This window comes from Pterocles gutturalis, unplaced genomic scaffold (genome assembly GCF_000699245.1).
Source record: "Pterocles gutturalis isolate BGI_N339 unplaced genomic scaffold, ASM69924v1 scaffold16982, whole genome shotgun sequence".
NCBI lineage: Eukaryota > Metazoa > Chordata > Aves > Pterocliformes > Pteroclidae > Pterocles > Pterocles gutturalis.
In genome coordinates, this window is record NW_010110516.1 from 1 (window position 1) to 18,079 (window position 18,079).

The 18,079-nt window shown below is 37.4% G+C and overlaps 1 protein-coding gene across 1 annotated transcript; it reads left to right on the top strand.

The window, feature by feature from the left end:
• The first annotated feature begins 46 nt into the window (after positions 1 to 46).
• Positions 47 to 17,796, top strand: DDX46 (DEAD (Asp-Glu-Ala-Asp) box polypeptide 46). The gene is made up of 23 exons (XM_010073414.1): positions 47 to 51; positions 2,001 to 2,186; positions 2,464 to 2,604; positions 2,835 to 2,946; positions 3,786 to 3,951; positions 4,240 to 4,391; positions 4,695 to 4,808; positions 5,632 to 5,797; positions 6,136 to 6,256; positions 6,608 to 6,783; positions 7,208 to 7,329; positions 7,871 to 7,949; positions 9,750 to 9,832; positions 10,524 to 10,688; positions 11,048 to 11,210; positions 12,111 to 12,304; positions 12,840 to 12,977; positions 13,638 to 13,787; positions 14,080 to 14,277; positions 14,869 to 15,087; positions 15,599 to 15,743; positions 16,422 to 16,495; positions 17,246 to 17,796. The coding sequence occupies exons 1-23, from the start codon at positions 47 to 49 to the stop codon at positions 17,291 to 17,293; spliced, it is 3,117 nt and encodes a 1,038-aa protein (XP_010071716.1). The 3' UTR covers positions 17,294 to 17,796.
• The last annotated feature ends 283 nt before the right edge of the window (positions 17,797 to 18,079 follow it).

The following is an 18,079-nucleotide window of genomic DNA, read 5'->3' on the forward strand; positions in this document are numbered from 1 at the left end:
CTCTGAGCCCGCCGGGCCGGTGTTGGTTTATTTTAAGATAATAGCGATGGCGTAATTAACCAGGGGAGGTTTGTTACCGGGGTTAGACGGTTTTGCCTCTTCTTTTTGAGTTAACGCGGGATCGCAGCTCTCTGCTCCTCTCGCCTGGGGGGTGTTGTGACCCGTGTGATCGTGTCCTTCGTGTGTTTCGGGTCAGGTCTGTGCGGACAGGTGATTTGGAGCTGCTCACAGTTTTAAACCAACTCCTCAAGTTGGCAAATGTCTCTGTCTCCTAGTTTAAACTAACCGTCAGGTTTTAATATTAAATCTGTGACACAATAGTCCTCGCATCCAGCTGTCCCTGCAGCTTCTTAGATCCATAACTGAAGATGAGTTGAAATTTTAACAACCGCCTTGAGCTCAAATTTGTGATCCAGTGAAGAGCTGGGTACTCCCATAGGTAGGTCTAAATTAGTTCCAAACTAGCTAGAGCAGTAATTGCTGCCAGCAGGACACCGTCTCCCGGGACCGGAACCAGAACCCCAGGCTGCTGACACTCGAGCTAGCAGAGCTCCCTTGCTTATCACCCTGCAGCTTCTCTGATGATAATGTGTTATCGATAACACGCGTTTTCTCTTTGGGCTAAAATAATGTAAAAAGTAGGTTAAAACTTGTATTAATTTTCTATTTTAACACCTACAAAAAGTCTTAAAAGTGAAGAAATGGCAAGAGGCTGAGAGCGAATGGTGGGTGGAGATGGGTGGGGTGGGCTGCATGTGCTGGAGTTGATTTGAAGAAATGTTCATCAGACAAGGGCTTTTGAAACCTGAAATTGTGTACTCAGCTTTATTGCACACTGCAGAAGAAAACGAAAATAAAATTAGTTTTTGTGAAAGTGAAAGTTTAGAAAGGGGGGAAGTGTCGTGCAGATCCCATGGCATTTTGTGACAAAGGTGGGAAGGAAATCAGAGCTACCTGGCACTGACAGATGTTCTTTGCGATCAGTTGTACTGCTGATAGGCAGGATATGGATATCATGCTGCTACTGTACTGACTCCAAGTGTAGGTGGTACCTAAATATACCAAAGTGCTGAAATAAACTCTATTATTTTTAGTGCCGATACTGTTGTAATACAACCCTGCGTGGCAATGACGGAAGGGAAAAAAAGAGGTGGGGGGCTTGAGATCTTGCCTTCTCCACTTCTTCCTGCTTCCCAAGCCTGGCTACTGGGAGTCCTGGGCTACGGGAGGGTGAATGGGGAATTACCCTGGCATGGTGACTGGAAATCAGGAATTGGAGGAGGAGATGGTCACAGTCAAGGCCTCCCAGTGACTTGTATACTCAGCTGAAGAGTTTCCTAGAGAGTTCCTGGCCCTGCTCTCTAACAAAGTGTGGTTGGGATAAGAGAGCATTAATGAGGGGAGAAAAAAGAAGCTCCCATCTCTATCACACACCCCTGAAGCTGCTCACTACTTAAAGCTTCCATCCTGAGGTTTGATGATGTTAGAGCATTTCTTTTGATCCCAGTATTGTAAAGGTGTTGACCATTGCTGTGTCACATATGCTCTGGGTTTGTGTTTCTTTATTTGCAATTTGACAGCTTTTCTATTGAGCAGAGGTATAACTTACCTAGCTTACCTGGATAAAAATTATATATTGTACAAAAAGCAACAAAGAACAGTTTTATATGTTAGACAAATTTTGAGTCTTCATCTTTTCCTACGTATAGTGCAAATCAGTGGATTTCTAAAAAGGAAAATGTTCTTGATGTCCTAGTGTTCTCGTGATGTGCTTACAGTAGTACTCTAAAACCAAAACAAAAATACGACCAAGTAATCCCTCTGATTTCAGCATTGTTAGGAGGATATTAATCTGTTTGGCAATATTATTAGAAATGTTTAGAAATTTTAACAGTCCAACAAATTGAGATAAATAATAATTCGTTTTGTCCTGTCCTCTCCTTTAACTACAAATTTTTCTCATGCTCATGTTCATCCTTTTTTGTGAATTTACCATGCAGGCATTATCGGAAGCGCTCTGCGTCACGCGGACGCTCTGGTAGTCGTTCTAGAAGCCGTTCTCCATCTGACAAAAGAAAACGTGGAGAAGACAGACGTTCTAGAAGCAGAGATCGAGAACGTAGGCGTGAGAGGTCACGCAGTAGGGACAAGAGAAGGTCTCGGTCGCGTGACAGAAAACGTCAAAGGTACGAGTTATCAATTTCAGTCGAAGTAGGTACAAATGCCTGTCATCTGAATATTGATGTTCTTCCACTAATTATTTACTTTAGTGTTGTTCATGATAGGTTTTACTATGTTTAACGTTTTTGATTATTAAATGTTTTCTAGCTACTGCTGCTAGAGTTTGTAAAGTCTTAGTAGTCTTGTTGATTGTTGAGTTCCTTTTATAACCTGTTCCTCAATAGCAGGCTAAAATTATACTATGATCACGTGCTAAATAAATACAATTTTGTTCCATGGCAGACGTTCAAGAAGTAGAGAAAGGGAACGGAGCCGAGAGAGAAGAAGATCCCGGAGCCGAGAGAGGAGGCGCTCTAGAAGCAGAAGCAGAGGTAGACGGTCTCGATCCTCCAGTCCAAGCAAGAACAGGAAAACAGAAAACAGGTACTTGTGTTCTCTAATTACAGACAGAATCGGTGGATTGAAATAGATTCAACATGAGGGAACAGTTCTGTGAAATGGAAAGATTCACTCGGAGGCAGTGTGCTTTGTAAGGTATTTGAAAAGGCAAACCTGTACAGAGTGTTCATAGTTCTGTTTCTGTCCAGCATGTGTGTACCCCTGCCCTGAGAAAAGCTGTAATGTTCTAAGATACCTTTGATCTTACCTTTCAGATCAAGATCTAAAGAAAAGACAGAAGGTGTGGAAGTTTCCAAAGAAAAGAAAAAAGACGACAAAGAAGACGAGAAGGATAAAGATGCCACCACAAATGCCGTGGCCACAGAGGTAGAAGCTTTTAACACTTATAAATTTAAAAGATAAAATTTAAACCAGGCATGACGTTAGCCATCCGTTACTACATTGAGAAAAGAAAGCCTGTTCTTAGAGCTGGACAAAATCCCCGTGGAATGAGAGAGCATTCTCTTCAGTAACAGACTCCTGTCATAGGGCATGATTCCAATTCTTGGTGTAAGAAACATGTTTCTCAGTTCAAGATTTCAAACTGCTTAGACTGCAAACCACATACGAGTGTGAAGGATCTCGCATTTTTCACATATTAGGTGTCAGTAGAGGAGCTGAAAATTTTTGTGGCTTTGGACCCAGGCAGGAGTCAAACAAAGAGAGAGAGAAGCTCACTTTGCCTTGTTCCGTGACATGAAAAGATGTGCCTAGCTGAAGAATTCCCAAACTATCAGTTTTAGCTAACTCTTCTAAACCAGCACCTTGTTACTCACCCTCCTTTGTTAATAGCCGCTGCACTGTCAGTGAGGGCTCCCCGCACATAAACCAGCCACAGGCTTTTGTACTAGAAGGACTTCTGGAAGTAGAAGGTAACATGAAAATTCTTTAGTCTTTTACGAAGCAATGGCTAAAATAAGTTGAAACTCACTTATCTTAAAAATTATATACCAGCTACTATAATGAAAAATAAAATCGTTAACTGGATTTCTTACTTGAAAATGTTATAGCTGATGTTAGTATTTTTCATTTACTTCTGTTCTGGTAAGTGTGTGGGTGTCCAGTCTTCAATGGCATGTTCACACAACAGTTATATTTGTTTGAAGAAACACAGGCTAAAGCCAGTGGCCATTAATTTTTTGCTATTTGGTTGGGTTTTATCATAGAATTTTGATCAGAACAAACTAGAAGAAGAAATGAGAAAACGAAAAGAAAGAGTGGAGAAATGGAGGGAAGAACAACGCAAGAAGGCTATGGAAAACATAGGAGAACTGAAAAAAGAAATTGAAGAGATGAAACAGGGGAAAAAATGGAGCTTAGAAGATGATGATGGTAACAGTTAAAATACTTTTGTCCCTAATAATATTTTTATTACATTATCTTTAAAGCATTTAATTACTTTTCAGAATGTGAACTATGAAATAACAAAGCCTAAATCTGTTCATGGCTTCAAATGGTTTAAGATACAATTGAGATTAACAAAGTGAGGAGATTTGTATGAGGAAAAAATATATAGTAATAAAACTGGACTGTGGTTATTTGGGTAGACTAATAATTCAACATGTGAGCACTTTTCTCCTTCCCTGTATGTTTTATTCCCATCTTTCTTGCTTGTATTAGATGATGAAGAGGAAACTGCAGAAGGAGAAAAAGAAGGCGAGGAGGCTGAAGATGAAGAGTTAGATCCTTTGGATGCTTATATGGAAGAAGTAAAAGAAGAGGTCAAGAAGTTCAATATGAGAAGTGTGAAAGGTGGAGGTGGGAGTGAAAAGGTAAAATCACTTATTAAGTTTCCTTATCTTTGTCTTTTAAAATAGCTTTGTGTTTTAATATCAAAATGACTTTGAAAAAAACGGGGGGGAAGTGCAAAAAAAGAAGTTAGATGCTTTTAATGCCTGTTTGCCGTAACTCTGATTTCCTGGTGTTTTTGTCAAGCATTATTCTGATAAAAGTTCACTGAAAGAAGTAGAAGAAAACGCCACCATAATGCATTCAGAAGTATAAATATTCTATGTATTTTATACAGTACATTTTTTGTTTTATAGTGCAATAATTTTTCTTAACTGTGTTTGTAGAAATCCGGACCCACTGTTACCAAAGTAGTAACCGTGGTGACAACCAAAAAGGCAGCTGTAGAGTCAGAAAAGAAGAAAGGGGAGCTCATGGAAAACGACCAAGATGCAATGGAGGTAATGGAAGTGCCTTGTATTTCTACTATGAAGAGGCAGTGTGCCTCTCATATGAGGCATGAGAATGAGGATAGTCCTGGGATTTTTCCACCTCCTAGGAGATAAATGTTTGGTTATTTAATTTGCAGAACCAAGGTCATAAGATTTTTGATCTTACCCAGTTCTTGTACGTGTGCTGGTTTTTTTTGGAAATTGCCATCACAGCTTTATTGTTCAGAGGCAGCGTTAATAGAGATGAGAACTGAATGAGTACATGAGGTTGTCTGGCTCTGTAATTATTCATAATATGATGGGGCTGGTGTATGTCACATGTAGTGTGTGTTCAGTTCAGGTGTTCACATTACTGTAAGTGGGCAGCCAGTCCCAGCGATCCTGTGTGTGAATGACCCACGAGCCAGTACAGAGTGTTTATGTGTGCAGCTGCTCAGTCTGCACATTCAGTTGCATGTATCTGATCTGAAAAAATGGGGTATGTGTGTTATATTTCTGCTGAATTTCTTAGTAAGTGTAAATATATTAATTTCCAAATCACTCATTCATTTTAGGAAACAGTAGAAAGGCATTTGATTCTGCCTGGGGCTACAAAATGCTATGCCAAGTTGAATAGTTATTAAGGGAATGGGTAGGTACATTGCTGTCTGTGAAGTCAGAAATGGGTGAAAGAATTGGGACTCTTGTTAAACTGAGAGCAGGTTTTCAGTATCTGGCCTAATATGGTGTGGAGTAACTGTTGCTTCTGATCGAAGTTCCTCTATAAATGAGAAACCAGAGCCTCTCAGAATACCACTCATACTAATCTACACACAAATTCTAATCTATACAGTATTCCTCAGAAGAGGAGGAAGTTGACCTTCAGACTGCCCTTACCGGCTATCAGACCAAGCAGAGAAAGCTGCTAGAACCAGTGGATCATGGAAAGATAGAATACGAACCTTTCAGGAAAAACTTCTATGTTGAAGTGCCAGAACTAGCTAAAATGACTCCAGAAGGTAAGGAAGAACACAATTGGAACACCTTGGGTACTATTAAAGAAACAGCAGATTGTATTGGAATATAAAGAGCATTTGGAGCAACTTGGTATAGAAAAACACCAAATCAGTTAGCTCACTATTATTGACAACTTCATATAATTAAATATGAGGCTTTGATTTAAAATTTTACGTTTAGTCCTTTCCACTTACCTCCTGTATAAATAAAAAGCTAAAAGCTGTTTTTCTGGTGGTGATAAAATTAGTATTTCATGTTCAGGGACAGATCAAGAATATTTTGATCAAGGTAGTAGAGAAATGTCAAGTTTGACTCTGTTGTAACGCAAACTCTGTTTCAGAGGTGAATGTGTACAGGCTGGAGTTGGAAGGAATTACAGTGAAGGGAAAAGGCTGCCCCAAACCAATAAAAACCTGGGTGCAGTGTGGTATTTCCATGAAGATTCTCACTGCCCTCAAAAAGTAAGCAAGCAACCACATTCTGAACTATATAATTATTGATTGTGCTCACTGTGTTCTATCGTACACTTACGAGAAAACCTTTTTTTTGGTTGCATAATGCAACATGTCCATGTTTGTACATGTGACATATAGTCATCAGAGTGTTTATCACTCAGTATTGAACTACTGTTACGAACTATTCCTTCTGCCATTTGTATCATGCTTTTGCTGCTCATTTTTAAGCTGTATTTTCTGAATGGCACTGATATACATATGTAAACATGAATGCAAATTTTTAAAGCATGATTTTGTGATTCACATCTGTGAAATATGGTTTTGTTCTTAAAATATCTTTTTTTTCCTTTCTTTAAGACATGGCTATGAAAAGCCCACTCCCATTCAAACCCAGGCTATCCCAGCAATTATGAATGGTCGTGATTTGATTGGCATTGCCAAAACAGGAAGCGGAAAAACTATTGCATTTCTGTTGCCCATGTTCAGACACATTATGGATCAGAGAGCGCTAGAAGAAGGAGAAGGTCCCATAGGTACAAAGCTTTTATTTTCAAAATCGCTATTTAAATAAAGAAAAACTCAAGCATATGCTTTAGAAGGTGCTTCAGTTCTTCTCTTGGTTGTAGGGAGGAATGCTTACTTACTGATGTCCATTAATGAGTAGCTTTTTTTAATTTAGTTAATGATCGCCATGCTGTTTAATGTTGTTTGTGATCACTGTGCTATCTAATGTTGTTCCAAGAGCACTTGCGTGTCTGTAGATCTGGAAGGGAGACCTTACTCCTTTGATTTTGAAGCTTCGACCAGATTTCCACCCCATCCTCATTCTTTTTCTCGAAATTACATTTTAAAAAATACATATAAGTTGCTGTAAACATCATTACAAAAGATTAATTTTTACTGTATAAATAACGTCTCTTCTATTGCAACGTATGATGAAAATGCTTTCCTTCTCAGCTGTCATCATGACACCGACTCGCGAGTTGGCATTGCAGATTACCAAGGAGTGTAAGAAATTCTCAAAGACACTTGGACTTCGAGTTGTCTGTGTTTATGGAGGAACAGGAATCAGTGAACAGGTATGCAAAAGACATACCTGGCTTCCTTTCTCTTTCCCATAAATCCAGTGCATTTGCAGCCTTTGTGATGGATTTTCTCTGTACGTAGTAATGCAAAAGCTTAAGCGTTTGCACATAACTTAGCCCTTAATGTACTGATCTTCTTGAAAATTCTCAAGTATGGTCCTGAAAAGTTCCAGACTTTCTTTTTACGTATGTACTGAGCATGGCAGTAATTAAACTGTTAGTGGGATGTGGTAGTTCAAAAGTTACTTAGAAGCTGTATTTTGATGAGAGTTCCCCTAAAGATAACAAAAGCCAGAAAATGTTAACTTTGGTTTATTGCATTATCAAATATTGTGTGTCAAAGTAGTTTAGAGATTAACTTCAGAGACTTAAAGAAATTGCTAAGTAAAATCTTTATGTAAACAATTCATATTGGTAGAACAGCTGTATTATAGTGTATGTAGTTTTCTTTTTCGTGAGGTGATATGTGTTTTAAAAAAACCAACATAAAGCAAAAATCCACTCTAATAGTTTGTTTAATCTGTTTTAAAATCAGATAGCTGAACTCAAAAGAGGTGCTGAAATTATTGTTTGCACACCTGGACGTATGATTGATATGTTAGCAGCTAACAATGGTGAGTAGAAAACCTTTTCCTATGGAGAATTTTTTATATTTGTTGTGTAATTCTAACAAATTCAAAAGATCATGTATTTTGATAAATGGTCTTATGGAATTTTCTTATATCTCTTCAGGCTGCACTATCTACTTATTGAGAATATATAACAACAATAATAATAGGTGTAATCATATATTGGTTTGACTATTTTGGGGAGGACAGGAAATACCACATTCTTGAAGAGTTTCTGAGAATGTTTATCATTGTTAAGCTTAAAATGCGCTGGTCCAAATTTTTTAACTTCAAGTCCTTTAGATTAAGGTTGTATAACAGTTGCTTCTTTTGTCTGCCCATTGATCCTTTATGATTGTTAGTGTAGCTCAGCACTTAGACACTCTTATGTAAAAGTGGGTGACTCTGCCTTTATCTGTTGGTTTTAAAAACCAGACAAAGAAGCCCTCCCTAAGTAAAAGAACTGACCTTACATCAAATATTCAGATTGATTAAACTGAGCCACTGCAGCTTTAAGAGGTTTTGTCCTAGTGTAACCATTGCATGCTTATTAGATAAAGTTTTATTATTATTCCACATCAAAACCTCTACTAAACTGTTGACATTATTTAACTTCTGTGGAAAAAGTACCTTCAAGACATATAGAACTGGGCTTCCAAGACTTAAATCGTCAAAGGTAGGTACATTAATGCTGTTCCCAAGTAATTTTACAAAGTTATTATTTGGGGATGAAAGTGTTAAGGTGTTAAATAGATATGTAGATTTTAAGAAATATTTATTTTGTTCCTTAAGTATGAATTCCGTATCTTAAAAAAATGCAGCGCTTAATCTCTAAATAATAGTTTAAGGATTCAGCTACAATTTGCTGAAGCTGAAAGGACCAAATTCTACTGTAGTTTGATAGGCACAAGTCTGAGTGATAGTTGTAGAAAATGTGACAAATCTGTTCCATTCTGAGAGCGTTTGACAGTGTCACTCCACAGTTATTTGGAACTGAATGTGTTCACTTTCATGTCATTGGAGAATATGATTCTTAAATCCTTGAGTTAAATCCTTCTCATGAAAGGGAATCTCTTAGCTGCTTGTTTGGGAAGGGTGCTAATTATCCTGTCTGTCATAATTTCAAAATGTTCCCAGATATATGACGTGCTTATTCTGTTTCCAGCTGTCCCAGAGTTTGGGGTGGTTCTTAATTTTACGTTTCGTAGTGTTACTGGGTAGGTTTTAATCTTTATATATTCATTTTGACAAGACTGCTTACTCTGTTTTATGCATATTATTAGCAGTTAAGTAGAATTAGTATGATTATCCTCAAATAGTTATTTCTATCTCCAAAGAAGCATTACAGATTATATGTATAAAAGGAATTTTTCTGAGGCTGCAACAGTTAGCACTGGACTTTGCCTTCCACACATGCGCTGTAATCTCTAATATGTTTTTTTCTAGGTGGCGCTGTCAGATAATGGCTGATGTGGCTCCTTGCTTCATCTCAGTCTTAGTTTTATGATGTGTTTTGGCGAGGGCAGTTTTCTGAATTTTACAGGTTCTTCTGGCCCTATGATGGTATGCAAGAGATGAGTTTGACAAAATAAAGGGCCTTGTGCATACTTACGCATTTCCCAGAATGTATATGTGATTAAAATGAGAACATTAAAATTCACATTTGGTGAATTTATTTAAACAATTTATTAATATCTTTATTAGAAGATAGTGAGACTATATAACATTTTAAAAAATATATTCCTGAGGGAAACTAGATTTCCTTTTGATTTTGTTTCCCATGTGTTTTTTCCTCTCCTTTCACAGGTCGGGTGACAAATCTCCGTAGAGTCACATATGTTGTACTTGATGAAGCAGACAGAATGTTTGACATGGGTTTTGAGCCTCAGGTAATTAATGACATGGATGATATTGCCACAAGATGCTATTTTCCACTTACAGGATTTTGCAATCCTACATTTCTATTACACTGCCCACGAGCATTCAAAAAGATGTGCTACACTCTCTTATCCTCACATGCTTTGTTTTCAATACATTCTTATATAACTTAGATTTTTCTCATATACTAATTTTTTTTACACACTTGTTTTGGATACTTGTGGCCATGTAATCCCTTGATGCAAGTGTTGTATTAGTAGTTGCAGCCTGCTTATAAAGTCTTTGATGTCCCCTGGCAATGTTGTGCAGGAGACAGGAACAAAACATTGGAAATGTTGGTGACAAATTACTTGCTGGCAGCTTTGGACATCCAGGACTCTCTCAGTTGTTGTCATGCTATATTGTCCTGCAAAACTAGGGAAATGCCTTTATTTTGTCTCTTGAGCTGTAGGGTTTCTGCTGCATGTTTTAAGATTTCTGCTGGGCTGTTGCTGGGTTGCATATTGCCACTCAACTTCCTTTCCAATCCAGCAAGTTTTGCCTGTCTTCCACTGCCAGCACCTAGGTCCCAAGAGGAAATCTGTAAAGACATTTGTAGTCTGTGTAGTGCAGATACCACCTGACTTTAAAAATGACAACTGTTTGTTTGTGAAGTTCAATCCCAGCACTTGGGTATTAACCGGGAATGTTTTCTCAAACCAGGTTATGCGCATTGTAGACAACGTCAGGCCTGATCGTCAGACTGTCATGTTTTCTGCTACTTTTCCCAGAGCTATGGAGGCATTAGCTCGGCGAATCCTAAGTAAGCCTATAGAGGTGCAGGTCGGAGGCAGAAGCGTTGTCTGTTCTGATGTGGAGCAACATGTTGTGAGTATTACACATCAGCCTCGCTTATCTTCGCATTTGCTTGCAAAAGATTATTTCCAGCAATATTGAATATAAACCGACATACCCACAGAGCTTTTATTTTCAGAAGTTTAGTGACCTTATTAAACATGAACTCAGAATAAACTGACTCCCTAATCTGCAAATGCAATGTGATCGCTTTTTTTTAAACTTGGTTTTATACCACTAAGCTGAGCAGCAGTTTTTCAGCTAGCTGTGGAAACAGCCCGAAAAAGTAATCTCCTGTTCCTGATTTTTATTTTTATGCACATTGAATGTGTTTAATGACTTAAGATACAATTTATACTCTCTCTGTTTTGCTTTTGTATGTCTTTTTGCAGATTGTCATAGAAGAGGATAAAAAGTTTTTGAAGTTATTGGAGCTACTGGGACACTATCAGGAGAAAGGATCCGTTATCATATTTGTAGATAAACAAGAACACGCCGATGGGTTGTTGAAAGATTTAATGAGAGCCTCTTATCCTTGTTTGTCTCTTCATGGAGGTAATCTGCAATCTTCAGGATTTATATTAACAACGTTAAACTAGAATATTGGTATTCAGTAGTTACAAAGAGAAGTTACTTAGTTCCTGTATAGTACCAATTATTATTTCTTCCTAAGCAGGTTTTGCTTGAGAATTGGGAAATACATTTGTCTCTTAATTTGAAATAGACATGACAGTTTTCCGTAATTACCTTTTATTGTTCGCTGTGAGATGTCATCAGGTGCCAAATCTTGTCTCTGTGCAACAGGATTGTTACTGAGTTAACACCTCTCAGGGAATATTACTAACTACTTGCTATTGCAGAGCAGTGAATGTCATTGGGGGAGTATTCTAGAATATTTTTATTTGAGATTCCACAATAATAGCAGCTGTTGTTGCACTTTTCTGCCATCAAGTAGTAATATAACGGAAGTAGTTTAATAGCAAGAGGAGGAAATGTCTTTAGAATATTGTCCATCCCAGAGTATTTTAAAACTTTCGATATGTATAGTGCTCTTAAAAATACAGTAACTAATAAGTACAAAACCACTGTTCATTTACTGCAACAATGGAAGAGGAAAAAATACTCTCATTCTTCTGAGATTTCTGTTGCCTTTAGAGAACAGACAGAGCCTCCAGATGAGGTCTCCATTGAACATAAGAAGTCAAACAGAAACTTTTCAGGATCTTGGTGTGGGAAAACATCTTTTTGTAGAGGAAACACTGAAAGTTTTGTTATTGTGAATAATAGACAGATTTCTTATTCTGGCTAATGCATTTTGCCTGTAAAAGTGTGAACGTATGGAAATTTTATTTGCTTAGGCTTTCAGGTGTTCAAAGTCGGAGAGTGTTTTGACCTGTAATTCTCTTGGCTCAAAGCAGAGCTTTATAATTAACTGTTTTGTCTGGTTTCTTGCAGGTATTGATCAGTATGACAGGGACAGCATCATTAATGATTTCAAGAATGGAACTTGCAAACTTCTGGTGGCCACATCTGTAGCAGCAAGAGGCTTGGATGTAAAACAATTGATGCTGGTGGTCAATTACAGCTGTCCCAACCATTATGAAGATTATGTGCACCGAGCAGGTCGAACAGGACGAGCCGGCAATAAAGTATGTATTTTTCCTTATTTATTGCTTGATCAGGGTGTTCCCAAGTGACAGTTACAGAAGGAGTAATGTTATTGGTGGGAAGAGGGTTTTCCTTCAGAGTACACCTAAGGTTTTGAGTGATAACGTGTAAAATATATTCTGAATTTTAGTACTGTGAAAGTTGGAACGTACATGTTCTTCTGATGTATGCATGTTCTTTTAAATCCATTTGTGGCTGAAAGTTCGGGTGTTTTTCACTGTTGGAAATGTGACCTACTAACTGTATAAGATTTTATTTTCCAAATTTTTAACAATGACAAGATTGAAAGGAAAGACGTCAGTTTCTACCATCTGTGGCTGATTATCTCTGTATCAGCTTTCTGGCAAATCACATTATTCACTCTCCATTCCCACTAACACAGTTTATGCATGAATATCATGGTTACTTTTATTGACCAGAACAACAGCATCTGTGCAAGGGTGCTTCAATAAATTTAGAGATAAAATGTCTTTAGAAAGATTTTTCTTTATTATCTTTTAAATTAATTTTGACCAGGGGTATGCATATACATTCATTACTGAGGATCAGGCACGGTATGCTGGTGATATCATTAAGGCTTTGGAATTGTCCGGGACTCCAATTCCTACTGATTTGGAGAAGCTCTGGGCTGACTTCAAAGACCAACAGAAGGCTGTAAGTAATTCTTTCTTCTGTAGTGGGCTTTGGTCTGGGTTTAATGTGTATGCACGTGGGTCCAGCTGCACAGTATGCATTCATGAGTCATCTCACTGACATCACTGAGAACACAGATGTATGCTTAGGTAAGCATAGAAGTGTTTTCAAGATTGGGATCTGAATGTCATTTACTGGACTGTTCTTAATAATTTAAATATTGTCATCTGGTATGTGATAGAGAAATGTCTACTGCATAAAGGGGCACTTCAGCTTTTATCAAAATTCACATAAAGGATAATATAAATTCTCTAAAGAACTTATTATTTGTAGAGCTCTCACCATCAGAGGATCTTGCTCATGCTAAGAAGAGAGACTTCGGAGTTCTTCCGATATAAGAACTGGAGGGGTTTTTTTACTGCATTTGAAAAGCATTTAAAATGTATACTTACAGGAACTCCCAACAGAGTATTGTTTCTATCTGCTGAATTAGCATAGCTTTGTTATTACACTTCATTGTAAAATACAGTTTTTAAAATGGGAAGAGCTTTCTAAATGTCCTAGGATTTGCTTTTAAAATAAATAACTTCAAAACTCTTTGTATATTTTATAGTTATTTTATGACTATGGGAATTGGGTTTTTAAACTGCTAAGTATGAAAATATATGTTTTTGTTTTCAGGAGGGAAAGTTGATTAAAAAAAGCAGTGGATTCTCTGGCAAAGGTTTTAAATTTGATGAAACTGAACAGGCTTTGGCTAATGAAAGAAAGAAGCTCCAAAAAGCAGCTCTTGGCTTGCAGGATTCAGATGACGAAGATACAGCTGTTGATGTAAGCACCTGAAAACGAGATTTAAGTTGTATAAAGATTTCCAATATATTTGGGTTTTCCCCTGTAGGTTATGTAACACATTGCAGAACACATGGATATTTGTTGCTCCATTCATTATTAGATCATCTGCTCCTTTTGTTGAGTTGTAGTTCTGGGCAGGCTTCTACCATTTATACAAGATCTATTTCATTAAAAGCATGTAAACTAAATGCACCTTAGTGTTTTCTTTCTCTAGGGTGACACAACTACCTAATGGTAAATACAGTGATATAATAATTGTTATTTTCTTTAGATCGATGAACAAATTGAAAGCATGTTCAATTCAAAGAAAAGAGTAAAAGACATGGGAACACCAGGAACATCAAATGCTCCTACACCGTCAGCTGGGAATGCAGAAAAATTGGAAATTGCTAAAAGACTGGCTTTGAGAATCAATGCCCAGAAGAACCTCGGAGCAGAGGCACAAGTATTCGTCCCCTTCCACTTTAAGGTCAGGCTGTTTACAGAGCAATTTTTTTCCTTTTTTTTTTTTTTAAATGAAGGTTGTTCAATTCTTTACTCTGTGACTGACATTATATCTAGTTTTTCTGTACACTAATAACATACTGCACTATTTAGTTCATTTGTGCTGGGCAAACTCAGTTATAAGTTGTAGGCTTTGTAATTGAGCTAATATGATAAGAAGTTGTAATACAGAACTGGAAATGCTTTGTCTGCCCTGGCAAAGGGTTAATTGATTACCGATAAAATTACACAATTGGGTTTTGTCAGCTTTAGCAGAGTTGCAGAACATCCTTCTCTGCTGAAGCATGTGATATACAATCCATTTAGATTTCAGTTAATGTGGTCTGGAATGTCCAAAGGTATTTTGAGCTGAAGATACAAAAGACCAGTAAGAGCTTTTCTATGCAGGTGTGAGGGGAGTTATCGAAAGGAAGGAAAGAAGAGAAGTTTGGAATAATGTATTTGTTATGTGGACAATTATATTACACAGAAAGCTTTAATGAAACCCTTGTTGGTCTATATAGGACTTGTTTTGGCTACCTTGTTCTCAACATGGACCTATTTTTTTTTTTTACAGGATGTGATGCAGCAGGCTACAAATGCTATCCTGAGAGGAGGCACCATTCAAGCTCCTACTGTGTCTGCCAAGACCATTGCAGAGCAACTGGCTGAAAAAATCAACGCTAAGCTCAATTATGTGCCCATAGAGAAGCAGGAGGAAGAGAAACAGGATGGAGGACAGAATGAATCCTTTAAGAGATATGAAGAAGAATTAGAGATCAATGACTTCCCACAGGCAAGTAACCATTTTGCTATAATCAAGTTATTGAACAAAGGCTGTCTTCACAGCTTAGACTATGATTATACCAATAAAGTATTTTGTCTGTGTTTCTTATAATATCTAATTGAAATTACTACATTATCTGTGATTACTTCTCAGCCTATAGCTACTCAATGCTTTGTACATATTCCAGAGAATATCAGAAAAACAACTATTCCTCATTGTACAAAAATCTTTTCACCCTCTGCCACTGACTTCTCTCGTATCCAGATCTTTGTCAGCGTCTGGCATTCTATTTCAAAGGCCATACTGCTATGACTGATGCTGCTCTCTGCTTTTTTTTTATTTGAGTATTTCTGCCATGCAGAATACTGCTGCTCTGGTCTACCTCATCTGAGGTAGAATGTCATGACCGATTTTCACAGTGCAGTGTTCTTGTTTGTCTAAAATGTCAGCTAACCTTTGGATTGCCATTTTGTGTGATGCCTTTCTCCTTGTTGATCCTCCCATATCCTTTACCTTGCAGACTGCCAGATGGAAAGTTACCTCCAAAGAAGCGCTACAGAGAATCAGTGAATATTCTGAAGCTGCTATTACAATCAGAGGAACTTATTTCCCTCCAGGCAAAGAACCCAAGGAAGGAGAACGAAAGATTTATTTGGCTATAGAAAGTACGTATTCTTTTTATAAATGTTTCAGTGAAAGATACGACACTAGTTTTTTAATTAGACATGGAATCTCTGTAGTCATAATGTCTGGATGCTCACTTACAGACCCACTGTAGTCACTTTTCAAATTAATATAATTCCTAAAGAAACACTCATTTATCTTAATACACTTTTTCAAATGATCCATGGGGATCACAGAGATGTTTCTGCTGTCAAGACTGACCTGCGACAGAACAACAGCAGACATGTATGGAATCAGTTGGAGGAGAGGGAAAGAAAGGAGAAAAAAAAATCAGAATAAGCACAAAGATGTCTGTGCCAGTGTGAAACAAGGAAGAAAATGGAATTGTGTGGGTTTTGACTGTTAAAGTTGTAAGAAATTACATCAACTACTACAACAAAAACTTTGCAAATCTCATAATGGTTGAGTAGAGTTTTTCTCAAAGAAACCTCTAATCCTAGGTATTTCTGAATAGTGTAATTTATGACTGACTGAAGTGTCCTCCTTAAAACAGAACACGGTCTGGCTGTGGCAGTCTATACAGGACTGGAGTGTTCTTCAGCAAATAGTTGAGGATATTCAGCAAATTTCACAGTGTTTCTGAAAACAGACAGCAATGTTTATTCTGCAGGCTTCACATACAGACAATGTTTAAGATGGTAATACTTTTTTGTCTTCAGGTGCCAATGAACTGGCTGTACAGAAAGCAAAGGCAGAAATCACACGACTTATAAAAGAGGAGCTCATCAGATTGGTGAGTGAAATATCCAGAATGCAGAGGGAAAGTGCCTTAATTTATGCTCTATGAGGTCGATTGCTACAAATGTTGACACTCTGGCGTACATTTTTATTAATATCAGGGACTGGAGCCTATAGATCTCAAAAACACTGTTTCATTGAACAGCCTAGAAAAGATATTGCTGTGTTCAGTCAGCCAGACCTACGGCTGTTATCCAGCCAGCAGATGGGGATCACACATTAACGGAGCTTTTTGAATGAAGACCCCTTAAAGAGTGAGCTCCAAACACATTTCCTTATTTCAGCACCATCAGGCAGGGGAGAGGAGAATTATTCCTCTTGTTTTAATATTTTCTATGTGTTGAGAGATTTGTTTTGACATAGCTTAACAGCCTACCCAGACAATAATCAGCTGTCTTCAAGTTTTCAAGTAAGATATTGTCTTGAGAAATTGTATTTTGAGTTCTCTGGTTGAAGAAACCTTGGCTTTCTCTAGAATAACCTTCAGTGATACTACCTTAGACTTAACAGCATCATTGGCTTTTTCTCTTGAGTAGCCTTTCAAACCAGCAGTCAGTTCCAGCGGTCCCACTGAACCACTATTGGTAGTTCTGTTTCTTTTTCAAAATTCTTGACCTCCCCACAAAAATATTTTCCAAAGGAACTGCTTATTTACATGTAATGGGGATTGATTGTTAGTGGGGTTTTATTGCAATTCATGTATCCGTTTTCACTTTTAACTGATTATTCTGTCCTTTATTTGCAGCAAAATTCATACCAACCAACCAACAAAGGAAGATACAAAGTTCTATGAGTATTTGGAGTTATCTGTCTGCCAGTGGCTGGTGCGTGAAACTTTGTGGCTTCTGTTGTTTTTGCTGTTTACACTGCTTATTGTAAATTAAGATTTTTTTTTTTGTCTTGCGGACGTTTTTTTTAACTGAAAATTGATACTTGCTGAAACATCTTAATTCTCTCCACTACATTTATCAGTCTTAAAGCAGACCGGTTTTGGCAGAGCATGATTTAATTTAAAAGTGCAGTTTATATACTTTTCATCATAAAGAATATAAAATAAAACAGATTTTAATTTTCCTGACAGACTATACTGTTAAGTAAATTAAACAATGTTGGGATTTGTGTTGGGAATTGTTAGAATGTACCTGCTTCCTGTTGTGGGGATGGTTCACGCCGTATCAGTTTATACTGGAAAAATGATAAAACACCAAAATAAAAGCAGGATTTTCTCCTGATCCATAGCATCTCTCTGGCTGGTTCCACACGCATTCGTTTCCTGTACAAATGTTCCCCTAAGGTCAGAGAGTCTTGCAGTGATCAGAGTAGAGAATTTTATCCAAAAATACTTGAGGTCTAGTTTTAAGATCTTATCCTTTTCACGTCCCATTTTGTCTTTATTGTCCAGGTAATAGAATAACTCTTTGGTTTTTTTGTAAAGTGAAATGTTTTGTAGTATGAAAATAGCTTTCCTGTTCTTTTCTAAACATCAGAATTTTAGGATTTGATTTTTTTCTTCCTCACTCTTTGACATAAGAATGAAAGCCTGTTTAGTTCAAAAAGAAATTCTCAGAAAAAAAAGAGA

What these genes read in the sequence shown, in the direction of transcription:
- DDX46 (XM_010073414.1), top strand. An exon ending in TTGTTTGTCTCTTCATGGAG is followed by an intron (nt 11,211 to 12,110) that starts GTAATCTGCAAT and finishes GGTTTCTTGCAG; the next exon opens with GTATTGATCAGTATGACAGG. An exon ending in TCAAAGACCAACAGAAGGCT is followed by an intron (nt 12,978 to 13,637) that starts GTAAGTAATTCT and finishes TTTTGTTTTCAG; the next exon opens with GAGGGAAAGTTGATTAAAAA.